We start from the raw sequence: 25,773 nt of genomic DNA on the forward strand, positions 1-25,773 counted from the left end.
CTGATGCTGGCACACTTTCAGGTGAGGCAGGTGTTGTGTTACTCAGGAATTTGAGAGTTGTTGAAAACGGATCCCAGGCATTGTGCAGAAACCCATTTCCCATGAGAACCACACACATACAGACGCCACCGACCAGGCGCACAGGAATTTGTTTGAAAATGCTTTAAAAGGGCAATTGCACTTATAGCAAAGATAATGTGGGAGAGAATTAATTATACTGAAAACATTTGATTTGACTTGTTTTTTTCAAAACATAGGTAAGTGGTCTGCCAACGCCTGACCTCATCTGGCAGCTGAATGGTCAGACCATCCGTCCAGACTCCTCCCACAAGATGCTGGTGAGGGAGAACGGAGTTCACTCATTGGTCATCGAGCCTGTCACTAGCAGAGATGCAGGAGTTTACACATGCATCGCCAGCAACAGGGCTGGACAGAACTCATTCAACCTAGAGCTTATTGTTGCAGGTACACAACCAACTGGGGATAATAGACACTATACTAAGAAGTATTGTAATTTGTGATAAAATGATAATATAAATAAAAATAACAAGATTATAGAGAAAATAAGATATGCTATGTGGGGCGAACAGAGACTTTTGAAACATTATAAATATCTGTCACTTTTGGTCAATGTAATGCATCCTTGCTGAATAGAAGTGTTAATTCCTTTAAAATCCTACTACAAAATGTGTATAAAATGCAGTTAAAAATGTATAATGCATATAATTTTAATATGTATAAATATTATATTTTTATAGAAAATATATATATATATTTTTTTCATTTTATATAACATTTTTTCATGAATATGTCACATGCATAATTTTTTTTTCTTATTACTTTTCTTTCTTTTTTAGCCAAAGAGATGCATAAAGCCCCGTGTTTCATTGAGAAACTCCAGAACACAAGTGTCGCTGAGGGTCACCCTGTGCGTCTAGAGTGCCGTGTGTCTGGAGTCCCATTCCCACAGATCTTCTGGAAGAAAGAGAACGAGTCCTTCACTCACAACACAGACAGGATTAGGTATGAGATCTTGGCCAATCACAGCCCTCCTGCTGCCATTCCACCGATCAAACTACAGAATCTCCAAACATAAATAATATAAGTAATATAATATAATATAAATGAGATCATATTTTAAAACCCCAAGTAATTTCATTGATCAATTTTGTGTTATACTGCATAAACCGGACCACAAAGTATAGATCGCTTTCAGGAGATTAAAATGATGTTTAAATCATTAATCATCAATAAAGTTCTCCTTATTTTAATAAGTAATGAGTTTGCCTGTTGAATACTGTTGACCTCACAGATAAATTTTAAAGGGTTAGTTCACCCAAAAATGAAAATTCTGTCATTAATTACACACCCTCATGTCGTTCCACACCTTCGTTTATCTTTAGAACACAAATTAACATATTTTTGATGAAATCCGATGGCTCAGTGAGGCCTGCATTGCCAGAAAGACAATTAACACTTTCAATGCCCAGTAAGCTACTAAAGACGTATTTAAAACAGTTCATGTGACTACAGTGGTTCAACCTTAATGTTATGAAGCGACGAGAATACTTTTTGTGCACCAAAAAACAAAATAACGACTTTATTCAACAATATCTAGTGATGGGTGATTTCAAAACACTGCTTCATGAAGCTTCGAATCTTTTGTTTTGAATCAGTGGTTCGGAGCGCCAAAGTCACGTGATTTCAGTAAATGAGGCTTCGTTACGTCATAAGTGTTGTGAAATTTCAATGGTTCACCACTGGGGGCTTGACTTTGGCAGTTTGATACGCGCTCCGAACCAAGATTCATAAAGCTTCCAAGCTTCATGAAGCGGTGTTTCACTAGATATTATAGAATAAAGTCGTTATTTTGTTTTTTTGGCGCACAAAAAGTATTCTCGTTGCTTCATAACATTAAGGTTGAACCACTGTAGTCACATGAACTGTTTTAAATATGTTTAAGTAGCTTTCTGGCCACTGAAAGAGTTAATTGTCTTACTGACAATGGAGGCCTCACTGAGCCATCGGATTTTATGATCCGATTTTTAATTTGTGTTCTGAAGATGAACGAAGGTCTTACAGGTTTGGAACGACATGAGGGTGAGTAATAAATTACAGAATTTTCATTTTTGGGTGAACTAACCCTTTAAATCAACTTTCTACTCACTGTGCACCATGAGTCTGTATAGTAGCAGTTGGGAAGCTGTTTTTTAAAGCTGCTATATCTACACGCACACACACACACACACACGCACACGCACAGAGGAAAAAGGCCTTGTAAAAGAAACATACACACTGTAACCCCACCACAGACGCTACCGTCTACACCACCTCAGAGGGACGAGAACAGTTAGTCACAAGCTGTAAAGTCTCCAGTCACATTGTTTCTGGATGCGGTTTACTCATGAGGATTCAAATTAATATGCTCATGCAACATGAATAAACAGGCTTGAATTGATCTCATTATAATCCTTTGTTCGAAAGCAAACAATGTTGCTGCTTGCTCATTCTGATTTTTCAATTCCATTTCCCAGCATGCACCAGGACAACTTTGGTTACCTCTGTATGATCATCCAACCGGCTCTGAAAGAAGACGCAGGCTGGTACACGGTTTCAGCTAAGAATGAAGCTGGCATCATCTCCAGTACAGCACGTCTCGATGTACATGGTTAGTGTAAACGCACTGTGGAAACGGATCTTATGAATGCATGTAACAATGCTGAGTTATGATTGGTGAAGGACCAAAATACACTAAATACAGACTAAGTAGTTTTAAGTGGTTTATCTAATCGATGTGCTTGCATAAGTTGCTTCAGACTGAGGAAGAAATCGTATTTAATCTGTCCAATAAAAGCACACTCCCTTCCTCCGCCTAGTGCTGTTCCCATAGCAGTCCCATCAGCCAGTGCTGTGTGTTTGCCATCAACAACAGGTTTAACAATACAGATGCATTACCTAAGGTTAAAGCAACAATGGGCTGGCAGCCTGTGTACTGGAGTCTTATGAAAGTGTTCATAATCACAGGAGGGGTGTGATTTAACACTGAATGTTATAAACTTGTCACTTGAATGTTATCACACCATGATTAAAACTTAAAATGTATCCAGTCTGGAATGAATTGGAACTAGATTTGGCTCAACACTCACATTTTTGGCTTTGATACAGTACCAGCTCTGATACCCCAATATTAGTATTAAATCAAATTGCCAATATTAAAACCAATAAGTCAATAATTATTTTTATTTTATAGCCGATAATCAATAAATAATATATAATAGAGATGCACCGATACTAAATTTCTCTACCGATAGCCGATTATTCAGTGATATCTGCCGATACCGATAGTTTGGGGGTTCTGCCTTTTTATACCTTCTTTAAATTGATAATTTTATTATAATTAATAAATATATTTGTAATTATATTTTGAAAGAAATGCAAATAAACACTTTATTCTCTACATTTTATCAACTTGTTTCAGAGTAACTGGTGTCAGTTTTAAACAAACACATTACTCAAATTAATATTAACACATATTAACTAAATACTGAAGATTAAATTAATATTTCTTGTTATTAATCCATATAATTACTATTACTATTGAATATCAAACTGGTTTCTTAGCATTTTCTTCACATAAAGCCCAAATGCAATGCATTTTCCTGCCCTCTTTTGATTGACAGGATATATCGGCCCTGACTATCAGCTGTTTTTAAACTATAGTGTGAAAATTTGCTTTTATTACCGATTATTGGCCGATATATCGGTGCATCTCTAATATATAATGTATGTTTTAATAAATGATCTATAATATTTTGTCTTAATATATTAAAAATAAAACACTAAAAGCTAAAATTATTCATTTTAAATACTATAAGTGAATATGGGTATCATCATATTATGTACAATATAAAAAATTGATCAACACTCTAATATCATCCAGTAAACTATATGATAACAATATATTATACATATTGACAGTTTTATATGCATTATAGATTTGCATATATAACAGGAATATTAATAAATAACATCAAAAGCCCAAATTTCAATCGAACTGCATCAGAGGTGCATGTTTCAGCATGTTTCCCAAATAAATATTCCAGAAAATAAACTTTTTATATGTTGTAATTGAGAAAGAAAATAACAACCAGGTTGCTTTGCTCCAGTGGACACACATGAATATGAATAACTACATTATTTGAACTCAAATTAACTAATCAAACTACATATTTGACTTTTTTGTACCGTTATACAATGTAACATTCTATCCTATACAAGAAGTCTCCATATGTTTTTGTAATTGGAGAACTACATTCATTATGTAGACATCAATATTACATCCTGTGATTTCTTCTAACTGAGAAACTGTGTTCATCCTCGCCCTTTCCTTCCCTCAGCCCAGTGGCAGCAAACTCACACCCCCAAGCCCAAGAAGGTGCGTCCATCGACGAGCCGTTACGCCGCTCTGACAGAACGGGGTCTGGATGTGAAGGCAGCGTTCTTCCCAGACTCCAATCCTCTTCCTCCCGGTGCTCTAGTGGAGAGTGACGACCTGTAGAGACTAGCATGGAGGATCTGACCTTCGAACCCTGATCCCTTGATCCAGCATACTCCATAATCCCCACCCATTTCCCAACAACATCCTCTTGCTCTTCAAGATCCTCTTTCTCTATGAAAAAGTGATGGAATGACTTTGAATGGCAAGGGAGGAAGCTGCTCAGCATTTCCTCAGAGATTTTGATTCTTGGTATTATCACTTCTCTGCCCGAGGAGGACTACACCATTCACTATGCTTTTATTTCAGTTGTTTCCTGAGGGGAAGTGATGTGGGTGCTTAAGTGAGGTCATAACAGACTTAATGGTTCGCTGGCGCACTTAACATATACATACACACACCAGCACGGCTTTGAGGAAGGAGGTAGTATACCGATGATCACCTTGTTTTTCATCTCTAGATTTTCACAAGTGCCTAAGAAATATTTAATTTTAAATTAACTTTAAAAAAATATAAATAAAAAAAAAAACATTTATTCAAATAACTAGCATCTAGCTGTGCATGTTACTACAGTGCCAACATGTAACACTTTTTATGTATTTAGTTATAATACTTTAGATTAGATATATTTATGAAACGCTGGAGGAAATGTTTTCTTCTCCAGCACAGGAAATAGGACTTTTTTGGGTGGTTCTCTGGAAGTAGGGAACAGGGCTTTGGAAAGATGCGGGCACACTTGAAACTCCATGGACCCCTTCGTCCCTGGAGCTTCAGGGTCCTTGAGATCCCACACATTGATCGGATGCACACTGCCGTAGATAGAAGCTGCGTCTGGATCTACAATCCAGAGATGTCTCACAAGGCCGGGCCTTAATGACCTTTTCCCACCCCGTCTTTTTGTTAGTTTTTTAGGAGAGAGTAAAAGCGGAGACTGATACGTCATTAACATGAGTGGTGAGATTTTTGCAAGTTTTGGCTGACTGACAGATTTGGACAGATGTTTGTTGTGTTTCTGTGGAAGCGAGAGTGAGGAGCAATGCTTATGACGGAAATATAGGAAGCAGAATTGGTGGATGTTTGTGAGGGACGGGATTGATTGTGGATTTACATGAGTATACATTTTAATGATGATGGTGGTGCATGGAATGAGCAGATGGTAATTCTTTGACAGGTAGGCTTCAGTTTTCAGGTTTGGAATTACAGAAACCTTACACGAAATGTGATTTTGGCAGCACAGATTTGTTCATTTATTGGCTTTTTCAAGAAAAAAGGCATTCTATCGTGTCTTAGCACACATTTGTAATGATATTGGTGTTCTCTCAACATTTGCTCTCATCTGTTGAGTATCAAATACTCAGTTGGGAGTTCAAGTTTAGCCATCATCTCTCACACACACACACACACACACACACTTGCAACATATATACAAACAATATAGCATAATGTATACATGTAAGCCTGTGATTGCATATGTTCTTTCTTACACAGCTGTTTATTCTTCAAATTAGTCAGATTTTAGGAGGCTCTTATTCTGCAGTATTTTCTGTTTTCCAAGCCAATCTGTGCCTGTATACGGACTGTTCTCCTTATTCTCTTCTGGTTTATGAATAGTACAATAAATAAATGTCTCTTAAAGTATTGAGTCTGTCTGGGTTGAGTCCAATTGCTCTTGGCAAAAACATCTCTCAATAAAGTTGAATGAGCTTTTTGGTGATCTGTACTTTGATGTGGTGAGAAGGCCAGATTTTACATTTTAATTTTTTTTTTTTATAAACCTAATTGTTTAGAGGGGCGTAAAGGGGTTTGGCTCATCTGTAAGTGTAATGTTAGCATAGCTTATTTGGATGCTGAAAATAACTATGACATCACAAAGCTAGTCATATCCTCCACACGTTGACCTGTGACCTCTGTCATCCCAAGAATGGAACATGCAACCATAACCCAAAAACTCCAGTGAGCTAAAAATAACATTAATCTAATCCAGATGTGCCAAAACTACTCTTACACAATGTTTTGTGTGACTCAGATTTCCACGGAGCAATGGGGTCATGGGGAGATGATTAACAATATAGGGGTGTAATGATATTCAAAAAAACCGTGATACTCTCATGGCGTGCCGAACGCGCCCGCCCAGCCCTGGCCTATTGGAACTACATTTTGTTACTTTCGATAAGAAACAAAGTGTCATCTTTCAAATTCTGTCTATTTTATAGCGAAATTCAAACGAAAAATGCTGTGATGTGACAAATTTTAAGCTGGAGCGCAAGTGAACGCGATCATTCTTCCTCTTTAATACTAGTTACGGAATAAACATGAATGAACATCTGAAGGTATGTTGAAAGATACAGTACAACTTATTGAAACGTATAATATCTTGTGTAATCGTTCAATCAGTGTTTCAACCGTGGAAAGACGTCAATAACAGCTTGTAAACACTGTGTCAAGTAGCATTTACCTCCACAGCTTGTTAGTTCACCAGAGAAATGAACTCTTTAGCTAAATATATGCACTATATTAGCCTATATATTCATTTTCATTAAATTTTACTTGTTAGTGATGTCTTGATTATTTAATGTATGTTTAAATATGAAAATGACAGCTAATGTGTAAATTATTACATTTCAACAACGAATTGGAGTAAAAATATAAGTTTATAATTAGATTTAGAAGTTAATGCAAAAACTGCCTTATGTGCATACAATTTGTTATTTGAGTGTTGATTATTATATCTAAAAATAAATAGCAACTGAATTTAGGCTAATAGTTTTGGCTGTTGTTAACCTTTAATATTATAGCAATGTGCAAGCAGGGCTCCCTATATATTTTACAGCATTAGCAGATATATATATATTTTTATCCTTAATTTTTTTTTATTATAATTGAAGACAGAGACATAATTTGTTCAGTAAACTACTGTTTAATAAAAAAAGCAATTTTTAGTTTTCTCCCCCTGATGTGCCTTACCGTACCGAACCGTGACTTCAAAACCGAGGTATGTATGGTCAACGAACTGTCAGATTTGTGTCATTACACCCCTATTAAATACAGATATTGGGTCTCATTCACATATGCACAAAATTTGTGCTGAAATCTGCATACGAACGTTTTCACCAACAAATCACAATTCACAACTTTGATACTAAAATTTATTCTAAATTTACAAAAAAAAAATTGTTGGAACAGGAACAACTGAAACCACAAGCACGCAAAAAGCACTTTCATTGTGTGGCCTTATAATCGTGTTATGAAGTTATATTTCATCTTAACATGACTGTATAAAACGTGTTTATTGTCTTTGAACTGGTTTTGAGAATGACACACTTGGCGTTGCTCGAGGATCTGACGAGAGTGCGTCTGCAGAGAGCGGCACATGTATGACGACAATGACAAAAGGCTCTAATGGACAAGTTGTGCGGAAAGCCCTTATATGGAGATGGTTTGGGTGTGTTTTATGCAAATGACTAACCTCGTAGACACGGCGGCTCATTTAGAATACTCCAAATTCACTAACATTAGAATGAGATTAAGAACAAATTCCTGTGCATATGCATGTGTTGTAAATTGGGCAGAGATTTTTCATGAGAAGTTCTCTTGTGCGTACAAATATGAAATAATCCACTCAATTATTAGCGAATGAGACCCATTGTGTTTTATCAGCAAAACAAAAATATGCATTTTGACACTTGTCATGCACTTGTCATGCATTGTGACAGTCAGCTGGCAGGTATCATTACAATGCCAGTTGTAGTCCTCCATCCACGAGCAGAACCTGTCCTGTGATGTAAGGGGACTCCAGGAGGAAAAGGACAGCCTGGGCCGCCTCTGCAGGTTCCCCAAAACGGCCCAGTGGAATTCTCCTCACTGCTTCTTCCTTCTCCAGCCCTTCCGTCATGTCCGTCTGAATGAATCCTGAGAGGGGAGAGTGAGATGAATTCTCAGCAGCACTCATATGAGAGATTATATGCAGTTTAATAGGCAAAAGAACTAGTAGAAGTAAGAGAAAGGGAGGACAAACAACCTGGAGCCACCAAGTTTACTCGTATATTTCGGGTAGCAACTTCTTTTGCTAGGGAGCGTGTGAATCCTTCCAGTCCAGCTTTACTGGCACTGTACACACACTGACCGGAGTTACCCTTCACACCCACCACAGAACCTGAGGAAACACATCATTAACCCTATAAAGCATACTGTATCATACTTGACAAGCAAATTTCTAAGCACAAACCTGTTAAACACTAATCTACCACATGCCTTTTGCCAACAGATTGATAGTTTATACTTTTTTAGCAAGTAAAAGGCCTTTTAGTATAATTCTAAAAACTTCCTCTAACAGTTTATTGTACATGTGTCTTTTTGCTGTGAAATCTAATACTGTTTTTTTTTAGTAAACATAAGAATAACTTTTATATTGTTAGCAATATTTCAAGATAATCACTTACTGTACTAAAGCAACTTAGGTTTACTTCATTATCCATACTTCATTTTTTTTTTTTTTTTTTGAAAAATCATGTACATTTGACTCATTTTAACATCAGGCTGTTGAGAAACATTTATTTGTACATTTCTCAATCATCCTTGTATTGCAAAAATTAAAATTAAAACTACAGAGCTTTGATCATAAAACTAAGTATTTAAATATCAGACATATTATTGGGAGAAATAGAGTGACGACTTATATATATATCATTTGAAAAATTAGATTTCTCTTACTATTATTTTGTCAGGCTTTATGAAGTTAACATTCATATCTTATAGGAGGTTTGTACACTGTCTCATTGATGCTAAATAAACATTTCTAACTCTTTATCATGTAAAAAAAGTTTTAATTTTAATTACACCCGTTAGAAAATCTAATTTACCATATTACATAATGTCAAGAGAAAATAGGACTAATTCAGACAGTTACTGACAGAATTCGACAAGTTTAAGAACTACATTATGATGCTGAACTAGCAATACTATTTCAAATCTGGAGTTTTTGCGCCATCTAGTGGTGATTAAATGAACCCAAATTGTCCAGCTGCTGATGCAGGGTGAAATTTCCCGTTTTCTCCAGACTCCAGCTTACTCTTCGTGACACTGAATTGAAATAATAGATATGAAGATCATAAGGTAGTGGAATAAAGAGAAATATGGCTCACCAATGTTGACAATAGCTCCTCCGTGGCTGAGCATGCTCCGTAGAGCACCTTTGCACGTGAGCATTGAGCCCAGTAGGTTAGTGTGCAGAACAGACAGCATGTCTTCAGATTTACTCCTCAGTAACAATGCATCTCTAAATACAAATTAAATACATATTACAATACAGCAGTCTTTTATTTTTATATAAAAATACACTATTTTTATTATCATTTCTTTTTGGCCACAGAAACTGATCTATTTATTCAATAACACATAATACATTTTCTGCATAATTGCTTTGTAGACTCTCTGACCTGTTGATGCCAGCCGCATTAACCAGGTATCCCACAGTGCCACAGTTCTTACTGATGGTCTCAAATGCTCTCTGAACATCTTCTTCTTTAGAAACGTCACAGCTAAGACCCAAATGTTTTTCTGAAATTAAATACTCCAGAACTATAACATCTATTTTATTCTATTTGCATGCATCGGCCTATCTGGTTATAAAATAGTTTTGATTGTGCTCTTTGATAGATGAATACTATAAACAACACTTACATTTAAGTAAAAAAAGGCCTGAGAGTGTATGATATCTACATTGCCAAACTGAAGTGATACAATTTTCATCATCGAACCACCGCAAGTAATTCAAAATCATATATTGTATTCACTGATTCACCTCCAGGGAGAGATTCAGCAGTAGCCTGTGCAGCCTCCTTATTCCTGGACAGCACCACAACCCTATGACCCCTCTGTGCCAGCAGCTGAGAAACTGCTTGCCCAATGCCACGTGAACCTCCAAACACTATGGCCAGTTTGGACATCACGACCCTACAACAGAAAAAACAGTGCTGAATGATGACTGCTGGCCAGTAATCACATATTGATTGAGTAAAGGTGAAAATACAACTGAAAATAGTGTCTGTCTTAGACAAAAGAAATGGTTATAAAGAAACTGTGCATTTTTGCTTGACATTGTTTGAATGGAATGAAATTTTAAGTACCTTGGAGTAAATATCTGTAAATATATGGTATATGAATATGATAACCATTGAGCACTATATTATCACCATCTCTACAGTAAAAACATCACTTAATGTCATAGTTTTTTGGACATGTAAGTACCGTGGTATTCATAAATGCAATAATTAAAAGTTTTTTAAGTATAACTGCCACAGTACTTTTTGTAAGGTAGTAGGCATATCTGTCATAAAAGTTATTGATACAGCAAGGTTAAATTAAGTTCACTCAAAAGTCACTGAAAATGAGCAACATCCCTTAGCGCTAATACGACACTTCTTGCTTCATTACAGATTGATCACTAATGCAACCAGCCTTTATTTAATACGGTATATGGCGACATTGTTAAATGATTGCACAATTACAGATGGATTTAGACTTTTAGACGACAAGACATCGAACTCACGTTAAATATCGATTTCATACACTCGCTTTTTCTCATTCAGGTCAAATTGCGTCGCTAAATGTGAAACCTAGATACAGAATGGGTGCCGCCATATTGACTGCACTGCGCGTGGTCAGCCGATAGGTGGAGCCAAATGCACTGTAAAGAAATCGGTTCTTGGGTTATTTGTACATAATCTCAGAACATTGGTGAGATTGAGAACACAATAAGAAAAATAATTAATAAAATAATTAATTAATAAATGAGTTGAAAATGTATAGAATAAAAATAACCATATCTAAAATATCTACAAAATATAAATAATAATAATTCGTATAATAATAATAACAATGAATATAGAAAATAAACATATAAAATACAAATATTATGAGGATTTTTTTTTTTCTAAACTTAAAAAAAAATACAACATGCTTTATACATCACAAATGCTGTGCACCAGAATCTGTTAATCCTTTTGTCTGTTCATTTTTAAGAAGTTAAAGGCCATAAAAGCGGATAGTGGCCATAGACAGTCTCTGTAGTGGCTCCATTACCGTGTACCAACCGGTGACGGTTGCTAGGGGGGAATTTTGCGCCAAACATTGACAGACAAACCTAACGGCCATGAGCTGTGACCGACATGTTTGTCACCCTATCATCTGAGACACGACGTGAGAGCGGACCAATCAAATCGCTCCTCTCAGTCAGTGTGTGCCTTCTGCTCACATGAGACCGCCCACAAAAGAAAAATCTTCATGTGAGCTGTTCTGATGCTGCCTGTGCTCGCTGACTATTCTGAATATAGAAGGTAAGAACTGATTTCGTTTGCCAAATTCTGTCTTTTATGTAAAACATATTGCAGCGCTCTGCTTTAACTGTCTATCAGTGTCATTTCTCGGAATGTCAATGAGACTGCTAATTTCTCTTCGCAGTTTTCCTTAGCACGCTTTTAGTAGCTTATAATACTTAGTTTGGACAGCGACCCTTTCAAGGCCCCACTAAATGAGACATTAACTGAGGCTTTTGAAACTTTGCAATGTAATGATGCTTTTATTCACATAACATAAAGCAGCATTAAAATTTTTAATTGTAAAGGACTAATATTGCAATTGGTACACTGTGTAAGTCAATCCAGATCTCAAGTGTTGTCTCTGTTTTTGTTCTGGTTTGTTATTTAAACGTACATCTTGTAAGTTTCTATGTTTTACTTCACAATTATTGAATGACAGAGCTTTCATCAGGTTGTTAGTCTAATTTATTGTATCTTGAGGTCCTTCTCTCTCTCCATCTGTCTGATTCTTTGTTTTATCCCATCTCTTTGGACAATCTCTTACCCCCTTTAAAGTGTGGTGGGTAATTTCTCCTGACATGTCATATTTAATTCATACGCCCTCGTACAATGTCTGGCTTTTGCTTTTAGATTGGCATGGTTTTTGCATTCGTCCAAGGCTGCATTGCTGTTATGTTTTTTTTTTTTTTGTCCCATTAGTTTGTCTAAAAATGCATGTCTGCCTTTGCTTCATCTAAGCCAGGTGGCAGTTGTAATGTTTCCCAGCATGCAGCTGGATTCTGTGTGGAAAAAATATTAACCTTTCACTCATCAGGAGGTGCTCTGCTTGAGTTGGTTTAATAATTCCTGCTGGCACCGTGAATGGATGACAGCTGAATGTGACTTTTAAAATGACACACCTATAGAAATATTAGAGGGATATATGTTGCTCTAGTGCTATCAGACAATATATTTGGTTGACTATATATATTTGACTATATAATTAGACATATTATTAATTTTGAAAAATCCTAGTATTGTTTAACTGATGATCTTAGTTTCATGTGTTTTGCTCTGCCTCAGCATGAGAAGTCATTTGCTCAGACATGGATAAATATGAAAGGTTGAAGAAGATTGGGGAGGGATCCTTTGGGAAAGCCATCCTGGTCAAGTCAAGGACAGATGGCCGACAATATGTTATCAAGGAGATTGGCATCTCCAGGGTGAGTAGATCCCTTCTCTTTCATAGACTTCTCATGTCAACGGTAATGGGTATTTCAGTCATTAAAAACCTATGAGATGTGGTATTTGGTGGGATATCTTCCTTTATATATACATGCAGCCTTCTGTTTCTCATCAGATGTCGAACAAAGAAAGACAAGAATCGCGTAAAGAGGTGGCAGTTCTGGCTAACATGAGCCATCCAAACATCGTCCAGTACAAGGAATCCTTTGAAGGTAAAGCGCCTCTCATGGTGCATCCTTATTCAAAAATCTGTGATATTGGAATATGATGCTTCGTTGCCCAGCTTTGCCATTATGTTGACAGGCATGACAAACTGGTGTCTATGAGTGAGCATTCGATCTTTGGTCTTTAGTTGACCGATCTTGATGAATCGGAGAACATTAGTTCTGGCACAAACTATACCCACTGCATTTCTGTTCTAAAGGTTTGTGTCTGATTGATAGATTGGGGCGGTTTGCATGATCTAAAGGAGCTCTAAGCTCTTGAATTAAATTACGGAGAGGATGTCATTTAGGTAATGATAGTTTCTGTTCATGAAGTCATGCAGTATCTCTGACATCCGGATGGCAGACTAATTAATGACATACATCTGGGGTGCTATATGAATGTTAATGGTATTAACATTAGAGAGCAAAATGTTTGCTTAATTTCATTTAAAATTTACAGTGAAACATAAGAGTCTAAATCTGATTACATCAGATACTGTACAGATGCAGTACCATCCCAAAAGTTGGTTGTTTTTTAAAAGTTTCTTATGGTCACCAGGGTTTTTTTAATCAAAAACACAGTGAAAATAGCAATATTGTGAAATATTATTACAATTTAAAATAATTGTGTTCTTTTTCTTTTTTAAAAAATATGTATTTTAAAATTCCTGTGATGGCAAAGCTGAATTGTCAGCGTCATTATTCCAGTTATCAGTGTCACATGATCCTTCAGAAAGCATTCTAATATGCTGATTTGCTTCTCAAGAAAAATTTTTTTCTTATCGATGTTGAAAACAGTGCTGCTTAATATTTTTTTGTGGTTAACTACATGATTTTGCAGGATTCTTTGATGAATATAAAGTTAAGAAGAACAGCATTTATTTGAAATAAAAATCTTTTAACATTATAAATGTCTTTACTGTCATTTTTGATCAAATGAATGTGTCCTTGCTGAATAAAAGTATTAATTCTTTTTTTTTTTTTTTTTTTTTTTTTTTTTTAAATCTTTCTGACCCCAGACTTTTGAGCGGTAGTCTTTGTTTAAATGTCAAGAAGCCACCTAGGCTGTGAACTGAAGCATTGTTGTTACTTTGTCATTGAAGAACAGTAATGTTACTCTCTTTTTTTCAGAGAGTGGTTGTTTGTATATAGTAATGGACTACTGTGAGGGAGGAGACCTGTTTAAGAAGATCAATAATCAGAGAGGGACTCTATTCCCTGAGGAACAGGTAAGAGGAACAATTTAAAGACATCAAGTTAAGCTCTGTACCCAATAACAGACCGCAAATTATCAAAGCTTTAACTCACTCTTTTGTTCACATAAAGCACATTGCACATTTCTACAATGTCATACTGTAAATAAAAATTAAGTACACCTTTAAATAAAACACAAAATAATAGCGTAAATTTTGAATTTATTTAATCATAGCAGAAAAGGGTATTCTTACTTAGTAGGTTCGTTGCAGGTTAGCAAAAGACATCAATTTTAACCCAAAGATTCATCTCACAGTGTTATCATCAAGGTACTGATTCCTGTCTGTTGTTTTCTGGAAGATTCTTGACTGGTTTGTGCAGATCTGCCTGGCTCTGAAACATGTACATGACCGCAAAATCCTACACAGGGACATCAAGTCACAGGTACACCTGTTTCTCTCCCTCTCTCTCTCTCTCACACATACACACACAAACACACATTTAGTACCAACATTTTTATGGAAGTACATCATAATGTACAATATCCTTATACTTCGTTTATGTAAATGCCTAATACTTGATTTCTGCTTTTATTTTCTATCAAGAATATTTTTCTGACCAAAGATGGTACCGTACAGCTGGGTGACTTTGGAATCGCTAGAGTTTTGAACAGGCAAGATATTTTTGATTTCAAAACACCACAAGGAATGTGGTGAGAATGACCTTCATAGATAATGTGGTTTTGTGTGCAGCACCGTGGAGTTGGCGAGGACATGTATCGGCACACCTTACTACCTGTCACCAGAGATATGTGAAAATAAACCATACAACAACAAGAGGTAAAGTACTTCCTGTCATGAGCCAGTGGGGTATATATGGGCAGTACAGTAGCTACAGAACACCCAGTGACTCTTGTACAGTTTGCTGAATCATTAGGGAGGTGATGTCAGTTTATACGAGTTCCTCTGATCCCAGCAGCTACATATTGATCCCAAGTCATTTGTTCCTGGACTGTTTGTAACGTGATCAGTCTGAATATTCTTAGCTGGTGTTCATCAATAGTGGCTATGTTCACACTGCAAGCCTTAGTGCTCAATTCTGATTTATTTCTCAGATTATTTTTTTAAAATGTGGCCAATGTCAGATTTGAGTGATCAAGGTCCCGAACTGACCCGCATGCATAAAAGAATAATAACAAGACGGTGCGCAGCACGCTGTCATACGGACGTAAACATGGAGGACACTAAAATCAGTGTTTAACACGTTTGTTTATAAGCTGATGTGTCGCAGAAGCCCATGAATTTGTGCACAGGCTGTAAGGAGGACGAGGATGAAGAAAAAGAGAGCAAAATTTTCTAGTTTTCCCTCAAGTTTTGGTTATATAGAGCTGTCACCAAGATACTTAGACCTCACTGATGTATCTGATGTAGTACCACAAATGAAAGTGGCCTGAATCAGAAAATGAAAAATCCATTCCATGTGGTTTGTGCTGTTCATACTGTTTAAAAAAATAAATAAATAAAATAAATAAATAGTACTGACCCAAATGTTTGAATGTTATACAGTATGGATTTCTTAGTATTAGAATGTATTAATATATATTAGGCATCCTAGATGTGGGTTTAGTTAAGGTTTAAAAGACTTTGTTCACAGTGCACAGAGTTCCTACTTGGTCTTTTATCCTTATCTTTTCAATTCCATCACATCCTTAATGGTGCAATATAATATGATCATTCAGACTGAGATGCATTAATTGTATTTCAAATGGATGTGGATTGTAAATATCAGATTTCATATGGTTCTTGGCAAAAAAACAAAAGATTTTGTACCAAGCCATATTGTTTGATATTCAAGATCGCTTTAGAGGATTTTATATGCTGTTTGTGTATACTGTATATGTTTGCATGTATGCGTGAGAATAATCCACATGTGCTACCCCAAAATTTACCCATTTGTCCTCCTTTTTCCCTTTTTGTCTGCTTTCTTTTTTTGTCTTCTCTCTTCTTTTCTCTGTTGTTCTGTCGGGTCCTACCCTAGTGATATCTGGGCCCTGGGATGTGTCCTATATGAAATGTGCACGCTTAAGCATGCAGTAAGTACCTCATGTTCTCAATAGTAGCTTCTGTGTGTGAGGGAGATTTTGTGCTTATTTTTTGATGTGAATGATAAAACAGAACCAGTCCTTTCATATTTGTATAGTCTGTCTCAGAATGTAGGTCTCGTCTTTCTCTCCCTCTTCCTTTCCCACTTACCTTCTTTCATTATTTATACCATGAATATTCTGAGGAGACTAATATTTTACAGTGGAAAGTGTAGAGTGACTCTTTCCAGCTGAAGAGAAATTCCACTGATGATTCAAGTCTTTTTTTCCTGTATTCTTTGATATAATTGTAGGTTTCTGTGATTTATGACTTGAATGAATACGGTATTGTTGTTTTATTTTGATAGTAGTGCCAATCATATAATGTCTTTCACTCAGTTTGAGGCCGGAAATATGAAGAACCTGGTGCTGAAAATCATCCGTGGTTCGTACCCGCCTGTTTCCGTGCATTACTCCCAAGATTTGCGCTCTCTCCTGGCCCAGCTGTTCAAGCGCAACCCTCGGGAGAGACCCTCTGTCTCAGCCATTTTGGGCAAGCCTTTTCTTGCTCGCAGGATTCACAAGTTTCTCAGCCCTCAGGTGACACATGCACACAAACAGACTTGATTATCAGTATGATGAATCATGTAAGTCAGTCTGTGCATTGTGACTCAGATATAACTCAGATGTTATATAACACTCAGGTCTATTTCCAGACCCACTTCAGCAGAATTTGTTTGTTTATTATGTCCCTTTGTATGTTTCAGCTTATTGCTCAGGAATTCAGCCACTCACTTCACCTTATTCAGCCTAAAATGAGTGTGGCCCAGGGAGCACCAGGTAAACACATTCATTAATAACTAATCATTGTGTTCAAGTGTACAGAAAAGATTGTCACTCAGAATTTCCACCAGATTCAGGTTGCATAATCACATTAATTCATTGTTACACTCTGTCTAATGTTGTTAAAGGTGCAATAGGTGACTCTCTACACTACACTTTTTGTTATACTGGTTGAAAGTCTTCTCATATCCTGATAGCAATCACTATGTTAAACCGTCAAAATGTATTTTTATAAAAGCATATCATCTGTGGAAGGCGTAGGACCATAAAATGTAAATCAAATCATTATATTTGGTCCAAATTAAATAATACAATGTCCTACCTGCCTGTCAACGTATGTTTTTACGTACCCTCGCGCACCCTGTTCGCACAGAGATCATGAATCATCGTCGTTTTATGCTATGCAGAGTTTATACAGACAGACCTCAGTCACGGAGCACCTTAAAGAAACAGCAGCAGCCACCTTTTACAGTTCCTATCAAATCAAAACAACAAGCTATGTTATGCTGCGTTCACACCATTAGTACCGTAATTAACAGATGGCAACCTGTGACGTTCTAATCGGTTCAGCTGTTCAGACAGACTCGAAATTATGCATATCCATGTCAACAGTATCAACGCCGAAAATAATCTGCAGCAGTCAGGTACAAGTTCTCTCAAGTTGTTAACGTTCATTATTATTGTAATGCTATGTGCTTCGAGACATGAGGTAGTTTAATGCCGTCTCTTGTGACACTTTGCCAAGAGCAGCTGTGTGTGTGTGTGTGCATTCATGTGTTTTGGAGGAGGTGTGGCTTTGGACAGCGATTTGCAGGGAGGGTGGGCTCGTATGCTTTCAATGCTAGCATTTCCCAGATCACATACTGCACCTTTAAGTCTGGATTATTGATGTTTGTTATGATCATATATATATATATATATATATGTATTACATATAATGAAACTCTTCACATATTTTGTAATTATTTATATGTATTATAATTAGAGATGCACCGATGATCAGGGCCGATTATATCCTGTCAATATCCTGTCAATCAAAAGGGTGCGGTAAAACGTCTTCAGACTGCAACTCATACATACTGTGTGTGAACAAAATCACTCCTGTTGACGTTAAAGCAGGCTCTTTTTGACCCTATGAATCACCCGTAGTTCAAGCCAGGGTTGCCAGGTCTGCGTTTTTTTTTCTTACATCAAATATTATTTGTAGTGCCTTCCATCCAATAATCACAAAAAGCTTTGTGCTTTGTTACTTCTGATAAGAATAAAAGTTTCAGTTTTCAAATTCTGTCCGTTTTATCATGAAATTCAAACAATAAATGGTGTTTTGACGCTCTTAAATGTGACGTGTCAGATCGCTGTAATGCCTCAGTTCAGGCGGCAGCTCGGAGCGCGAGTCTTTTCTTCCTTTTCAATACAAGTTATATCTCGAAAACCTTCATGAACATCAAAGGTATGTTGAAAGATGTAGTACAACTTACCAGAATGTATCATGTCTCTTGTAATCACTTTATTTGTGTTTCAACCACGGAAAGACGTTAATAAAACAGTTTGTGAACAATATGTCACATTTACCTCAGGAATGTTTTCCAATGTTCCCAGTTCCTTAGCTATCTAGATATAAAAACACTAGAGTGGAGCTTATTTACAGTTAATTATATGTTTGTGTAAATTTGCCATGAAGTGCTTATGAAAACTATCATATGTGATACTAAGTTTTATACAAACATTTCAGTTTTTGAGTGTAATTATTATATCTGAAAATAAACAGCAGCTGAATATAATACCTCTGTTGTTAATTGTAACCTCTAATATTGTAGTGTACAAAATGAGAGGGTTCCATGTATAGTTTGCAACATTATTTGGGAGAGATTTTATTTCCTTTAGAAAAACCAAACAGCCCAGGCATCGGCCGATATCATTCTGAATAATCGGCTATTGGTATCGGCAGAGAAATTTAGTATTGGTGCATCTCTAATTATAATCAAAAAATTTTAAGATTTATTCCTGTGATGGCAAAGCTGAATTTTTAGCAGGCATTACTCCAGTCTTTAGTGTCACATGATTCTTCAGAAAAATATGTTGATTTATATCAGAATAATAAATAAATGTATCTTTTGTGTATGTGTGGTTTGAGTTGGTTCTAAATATTATCTTAAATTTTGAGAAGAAAAAAAAAGACATTTATTTATGAGTTATGTTTTCACGGACAGGTTTAAAAGTGCAATTGGTGAAAAATACTGTTGAAAGTGGATTGGACCGAGCACCACAACAAACTTGTAGCCAATCAGCATTAGGGGGCGTTACACTCATGATGGGGGAGGAGAGTGAGCAAGAGGGAAATTTAAAGAAAGACTGTCAAAAGAGTCATGGCTGAGAGACATTACAAAAGAAAAAAGGTCGGAGGAATATCACTGGAAAAAGAAGGGTTATGATCAGGCAAGAGCTTTAGAACCCGCGTTAATATTAGAAAAGATTTTCAACTCTGTAGAGACCTAAGCTGGAAAGCCTGAAAACTAGCTCAGAGGTTGCGATGTTTCTGCTACATACGCGAGTAACATGGTTTCGAGTGTGTACTGCTGGCGACTTGCTTGTGTATATACTCGTGTACTGTATGTTCATTTTTTTTGTTCTTCCTTGTCATTCATTCGTCATTTTCACTTTATTTTTCAGAAAGGTTTATTTTGCTTCCCTTCTGCTATGATAGAGACATCCACTCTTGCCTTTCGGGGGCAGAGCAATGAAGGGAGGGGTGTGTTTGTTTGGGTTGATTTAAAAAAATCATCAGTGTTCAATGATTCTCAGAAATCACTTACTGCATCTTTAATGATTAATCATTGAGCAGTAATGACTTATTGAGATGAGTATATTGTTAAATCATTCTCTTGATCTCCAAATACTAAAAACCAAATACTGATATTTTCTTTCTCTTCACTCCCCAGCCAAACGCCCTGCCCCAGGCCCCATCCCCATTTCCCCAGCTCAGAAAATCACCAAGCCAGCAGCAAAATATGGAGTGCCTTTAACAGTCCGGAGACCATCTGAAGCTGTCAGGAAGGTCCCAGATGCAGCAATGAAACCAATCAAACTCAAGCAGGTAAGAACCATGGGAAATATTTCATTGGCTAATCCACTCCCATGTTTTGCCCATGCATTACCACCCAGTATGTCTGAATATTAGGAGGGGCATTTAGGATCATTGTGTATCATTCAGACATTTGTTGATGTTGTCCCGCTGTGTGCTATTTATGAGAGCGAGAGACCTATTGATCCTCGCCCCCGGTGTCATGTGTTGTCCAGGCTCCCCCTCCTGCAGCAGCTCAGAGAAGAGTGAGTCGAGTGGAGGAGGAGAGGAGGAAGCATGAGGTACATCAGAGAGCGCCCCCTATCTACAGCCCCTTGTACTAACACCCAGCCTTGATCCTCCTTATTAACACACCTAGCCCTGTACATAAACATATTTTAAACAAAATCCTAATATTAAACAGCCCAAAGAGCACTTACAGATAAACATACAAAATATGTGGATTTACATACAAATGAATGAGCACACTTATATTATAGTTAAATGAGAACGTTTAGAACTAATGATTAAATAAATGTCAAAAACCAGCATCTTACCTTGATACTCAATGTATATATTCAGTTTTTCAACAATGTCTGGGTGAACATGCAAAAGTGTCAGATGAGTTTTGAGACACGCTGCTCCTTAACCAGCGTAGTCACATCACTCATGGCGTGCGAGATTGGCTTTTGAAATATATTAATTTCTCAAAATCACATTTGACAAAATATAAAAACAAAATAATCTTTAGAGTAATTTTATGAATAAAGGTGGAAAATTAAAAACATGTTGAAAAACAAAACTTTAATTCAAGTCGTGCCATCTTAAATTCCAATGCATTTAAACAGCTGTCAGCAGGAGGTGCTGCAGCACCCTCGGCACCCCTAGTTCCCGCGGCCATGGGTTGGTCCAGCAGCAATATCCCTGTGTGTGCTTATAGTTGCTTTGGATGAAATTGTCAGCTAAATGAATATCTGTAATTATTTAAATAAAACGAGAAAGATTAGATTTAGGTTTAGTTATCACCTACTGCTGTATTATTACAATATTCTAAACAAACACGTTCTGATGTTTTTATCTTATTTAAAACTTTTTTTTTTTTTTTATCTTTTCCCCACTTTCTCCCTTTTTGTTGGTGTCCTCCTGCTTCTCTCCAAGTGCCGTCATCCATATGGTGGGCATCTACATTTCTGTTTACTTTCCATCCCTTACTTTATTAACCCCTTCACCAATACAGTTTTCATACTGTAAACGTGTTTAGACCCAAGGTGTGCTAAACAGTTATTAAATGTTCAACATATTATCCATTTTTGGAACAAATGTTCTGTAAATATTCTTTGACTATGTAAAAGTGAAGTTTCTTTTACATATATGGTCATTTGACTGTTCCTGCCTCTCTTCTGTCACATGGATGGAGTTACAAACAAATATTTACAACAGCTACATCATCACTATTGCAAATAAGTTGTGGGAAATAAATATCTCATACTGTTTGTGGTGTTTGTCTAAAAGCTTCTTGATCATGTTCTGTTTCAGGAAGGAGTGAGGAAGAAACGGATGGAGATGATGGAGAGGGAAAGGAAACAAAGAGAACAGGTGAGCCTTTAATGACATCATGGCATGATGTCATGCCACATGTTTTTTTACTACTGTATGTAAAAGTGATGTCTTGCATTGTTACAAAGTATTTTTATTTCAAATAATTTTTTATTAAAGAATCCTGAAAAAAGAAAAATATTAAGCAGCACAGCTGTTTTTCAACTTTAATAATAATAAGAAATGTTTTTGAGCGCCAAATCAGCATATTAGAATGATTTCTGAAGGATCATGTGACACTGAAGACTGGAGTAATGATGCTGAGAATTCATCTTTGCCATCAAACAAATAAATTACATTTCAAAATATATCAAAATTGAAAGCCATTATTTTAAAAAATATTTTTTACAATATTTTATTACTGTTATTAATTTTTGATTAAATAAATGCAGCTGTGGTACACATAAGAGACTTATTTCAAAAACAAAACATTTTATCAAACACAAACTTTTAAAAGATAGTGTATATAGTGATATATTGATATCAGTATAGCTCATGTCATATGTTTCTTAAACTCTAAATGCTATTTTGATGTTAAAAAAAGTTAACATTGTAAGTTTTGGAACTGTAGCATTACTGATTGAATGAGTTCACATCAAGTTCAGCAGATGGCTGCTCTGGTTTTGTTAGATGGATGGATGCTATTTGTAATATGTCTCTTGGGTAGAAAGACATTTAAAAGCCTCTTGATTGAGTTAGTGACCCTCAGTAATTGTGTTTCTCTCTGTAGATGTTGTTATTGAAGGCTGCTCAGATGAAGAGATTTGAGAGGGAAAAGGTGAAATGATCACTGGCCAAATGGTTATTTACAATAAATTAATGTTGGTTTGATTTGTTTGTGTTAAAACTTTGACCTTTTTCATCTCAGCTCAACCGAATCAACCGGGCTCGGGAGCAGGGCTGGAGACATGTGCTCAGTTCTAGTGGAGGCAGCAGTCCTGAGCGGAAGGTACAATAGTCTTCCTTGTCTGCCATGGATCAGTCGATAAAAGCTACAAATATAGTTGTCACTCTTGCTGTTTCTCTTTCTATGCTTTTTTGCACAGTTTTTTGGAGGTGGAGGCATTGGAGCACCACATTCCCCTGGAATAGGCCCCTCCCCTTTGCCTGGTCCCACCCATGCCTCACCTTATCACTTTGGCCCCACCCCTATTCCGGCTCCTGTTCCTGCTCCTTCTTTAGCTCCAAGCAGAGCACCATATGACCACATCCACCCAGCAGCTGAAAAAACATCCAAACCTACACCTAAAGATGGTGCTGGAGAAGGAGCCAAGTTTTCAGGAGACAATGGCAGGTGAATGAGATGAATGACTCTGTTTTTGTATTTTTTTTTTTTTCTCTTTGAAGGATTATTAATTTAACATGCAACAATATTCAATGTCATTAAAGGACTGCTACAGACTCAGGGACGCTGAATGATCATGCCGGCATCCCTGTTAAGAATGTTGTCAGGAAAGAACCACGTAAAGCAAGTTTCCATAACGAGCAGATTTCAAAGAACGACTATGCCAATAGGTCAGTTGTTTCTCATCAGTGATGTCTGTCAGATATTCAGCCTGCCTTCATGTCTGTCAAATAGAGTTGAAATCACTACTTTTATCTTGTTGTCTCTAGGTTTCGAGGTCAGCTGGCGGCAGAGAGGCATAAGCAGGTGGAAGAGTTTCTACAGCGGAAAAGAGAAGCCATGCTGAATAAAGTCCGTGCAGAAGGACAGCTGGTACGAGTCTTTTACCTCAACCTCTTCTGGTTAAAGGAATGATCTGGGTTCAGTACTTTATCAACTGTTTGTGGCAGAATGTCAATTTTCACTGAAAATAATTGTGACCTGTCCCTCAGTTTTAAAGTCGGCATGAAATTAATATTCACCCTATCTATTCTCTAAATGCATCTTATTGAACTTATTGTGAACGATTCATCAATGTGTACACTTTTTTTTTTTTTTTTTTTTTTTTTTTTTGACTTCACAGTTTTTAATCAAAATGCCATAACCTGATATTAGGGGTTTAACAATATATCATGTCACAATATATCACAATACAAAAATGCAACAATATTGTATCGAGGGTAGTGACAATATGTGTTGTGCATAGTTCACCCAAAATGAAAATTTCTGTGTGAGAAAAAATTCAAGTTTACAGAGTTTTAGTGTCAGTACAACATAAAACTACTATATATAATGTTGAATATAATGTATAATAATGCAATGGGGGAATATTTGTGGGTCCTGATAATGCCAAATGTCTTATGTTACCAGTAAAAAGTGACCTACATTACTTTAAATATCTAGTCACTGACAGAGTGCAAACATATTCATCTAAAATAAACACTGTTTTAGCATTAGAATCATAAATATTTTTATTCTGGTGTCACCATTGTCCTGTTCTTTGGGTTACCAGCACCAAGTCCAAGCCTATTTATTTCCACCCCCAATGTAATACCAAATTTAGCATTTTAATCAACAGTACATTTTTTGTTATCCTTTTACCATATGTCTTGGAGTATCGCAATAATATTGTATTGTAAGTTCAGTATTGTGATATGTATCGAATCGTGACATGAAGGTACCGTTACACCCCTACCTGTTGTTATTCCAGTAAAACAACAGACTTCTCTCTGATGACATGGACACTTCTCCAATCATTTAGGCCCCATTTACACTAGTGCGTTTTTGTTTTAAAACGCATAACTTTTGTGACGGTTACGCCTGTCTTTTACACTACTCTCGAAAACTTTCAAAACTCTTTCGAAAACTCTGCAGAGCCCGTTTTAGTTTGAAAATGCTGGGGCTGCGTTTTAGTATAAACTAACCAAAACGGAGACTTTTGAAAACTATGGTTTGTAAACAATAACATGGAGACTGAACTGCAATCTTTGCTGGCTTTGCTGTAATTTTTAGCAGCCATTGTGCATTTTTTTTTTAATACTGCAGCTGCCTACATACGCAAGAGGAAACTGTTTACACTTGTGCGCACATGCCCAGTGTGCATGACCGGTCATGTGACATGCATTTTCGATCGTGTAGTGTGAACGAGATCGTTTCTGAAACACGGTGGAAACTCCAGTGTAGACGAGGATCGTCTAAAAACATTGTTTTAAAACAAAAATGCACTACTGTAAATGGGGCCTTAGTCCGCTTAAACCCGTCCCTTTTTTTTTGCCATCGACTGCAAGTCTGCATTCAGATATATCCAATCAACAAATGATTCATAGGACAGAGTCCCCACCCTACTCCTTTCAAATCCATTTCACTTTGATGTACATCACAATATAAAAGAAATTATCTGTCTCTACTTCCGTTAAAAATTGTAAATGGTTTATAACTGCCAATGTAAATACATAATGCCAGGCTATAAACATTGAAATACACGTTTCAAAAGTATAGCAATGACACTTAAACATTTGTACATGTTTACAAAGAATAGTGTGTTGAAATTGCTTAACAGCTCTGTGTAAAGTTATATTTAACTAGGTAATGCTGGTAAACCCAGTGGCTTTTGCATAATACATGAGCAGAGACCAGAAAGGGGCACAGGTATTACATTGCTTACACATAACCAGATGTACATCCTCCTATATGTTCCTACCTCAAAAAGAATAATAAATGAGTTTTTGCTTTTCGATTTTTGCTTTGTAAAAAAAAAAAAAAAAACTGACTTTTTTTTTTTTAAAGCCAAAATTGTTTTTTGTTGATGTAATGAACCTTGAAATATCTCTTTAACCCCCAGTTTAGTGGCTTAGTCTTGGGAAATGACATTTTG

At 36.5% G+C, this 25,773-nt stretch overlaps 3 protein-coding genes across 10 annotated transcripts in view; 2 read left to right on the top strand and 1 right to left on the bottom strand.

The window, feature by feature from the left end:
* Positions 1-6,133, top strand: part of palld (palladin, cytoskeletal associated protein) — a 100,764-nt gene extending 94,631 nt beyond the window's left edge. For all 4 annotated transcript variants that reach the window (XM_051873975.1, XM_051873976.1, XM_051873977.1 and 1 more), the window contains 4 exons: positions 258-465; positions 858-1,023; positions 2,535-2,668; positions 4,398-6,133. In XM_051873975.1, coding sequence (XP_051729935.1) covers positions 258-465; positions 858-1,023; positions 2,535-2,668; positions 4,398-4,558 — 669 coding nt within the window. In that variant the 3' untranslated portion in view covers positions 4,559-6,133. The remainder of the gene's footprint in view (positions 1-257; positions 466-857; positions 1,024-2,534; positions 2,669-4,397) is intronic.
* Positions 6,134-8,129: 1,996 nt separating this feature from the next.
* cbr4 (carbonyl reductase 4) lies at positions 8,130-11,180 on the bottom strand. The gene is made up of 6 exons (XM_051873979.1): positions 11,043-11,180; positions 10,296-10,447; positions 9,931-10,051; positions 9,637-9,770; positions 8,514-8,648; positions 8,130-8,404 (listed from the first exon to the last, which is right to left on the bottom strand). Exons 2-6 carry the CDS (start codon positions 10,438-10,440, stop codon positions 8,226-8,228), a joined length of 714 nt encoding a protein of 237 aa, XP_051729939.1. The 5' UTR covers positions 10,441-10,447; positions 11,043-11,180; the 3' UTR covers positions 8,130-8,225.
* Positions 11,181-11,674: 494 nt separating this feature from the next.
* nek1 (NIMA-related kinase 1) overlaps positions 11,675-25,773 on the top strand; it is a 33,630-nt gene continuing 19,531 nt past the window's right edge. For 2 of the 5 annotated variants that reach the window (XM_051873969.1, XM_051873970.1), the window contains exons 1-18: positions 11,675-11,829; positions 12,874-13,013; positions 13,151-13,247; positions 14,373-14,470; positions 14,796-14,879; positions 15,041-15,108; positions 15,188-15,274; positions 16,473-16,527; positions 16,915-17,115; positions 17,283-17,355; positions 20,298-20,452; positions 20,656-20,721; positions 21,956-22,015; positions 22,746-22,793; positions 22,884-22,964; positions 23,062-23,309; positions 23,405-23,530; positions 23,630-23,732. In XM_051873969.1, the coding sequence (XP_051729929.1) occupies positions 12,897-13,013; positions 13,151-13,247; positions 14,373-14,470; positions 14,796-14,879; positions 15,041-15,108; positions 15,188-15,274; positions 16,473-16,527; positions 16,915-17,115; positions 17,283-17,355; positions 20,298-20,452; positions 20,656-20,721; positions 21,956-22,015; positions 22,746-22,793; positions 22,884-22,964; positions 23,062-23,309; positions 23,405-23,530; positions 23,630-23,732 (1,767 nt within the window). In that variant the 5' untranslated portion in view covers positions 11,675-11,829; positions 12,874-12,896. The remainder of the gene's footprint in view (positions 11,830-12,873; positions 13,014-13,150; positions 13,248-14,372; positions 14,471-14,795; positions 14,880-15,040; positions 15,109-15,187; positions 15,275-16,472; positions 16,528-16,914; positions 17,116-17,282; positions 17,356-20,297; positions 20,453-20,655; positions 20,722-21,955; positions 22,016-22,745; positions 22,794-22,883; positions 22,965-23,061; positions 23,310-23,404; positions 23,531-23,629; positions 23,733-25,773) is intronic. The other 3 variants (XM_051873973.1, XM_051873974.1, XM_051873971.1) reach the window with 2 other exon arrangements.

Source organism: Ctenopharyngodon idella, chromosome 20 (assembly GCF_019924925.1).
Source record: "Ctenopharyngodon idella isolate HZGC_01 chromosome 20, HZGC01, whole genome shotgun sequence".
Classification (NCBI taxonomy): Eukaryota; Metazoa; Chordata; class Actinopteri; order Cypriniformes; family Xenocyprididae; genus Ctenopharyngodon; species Ctenopharyngodon idella.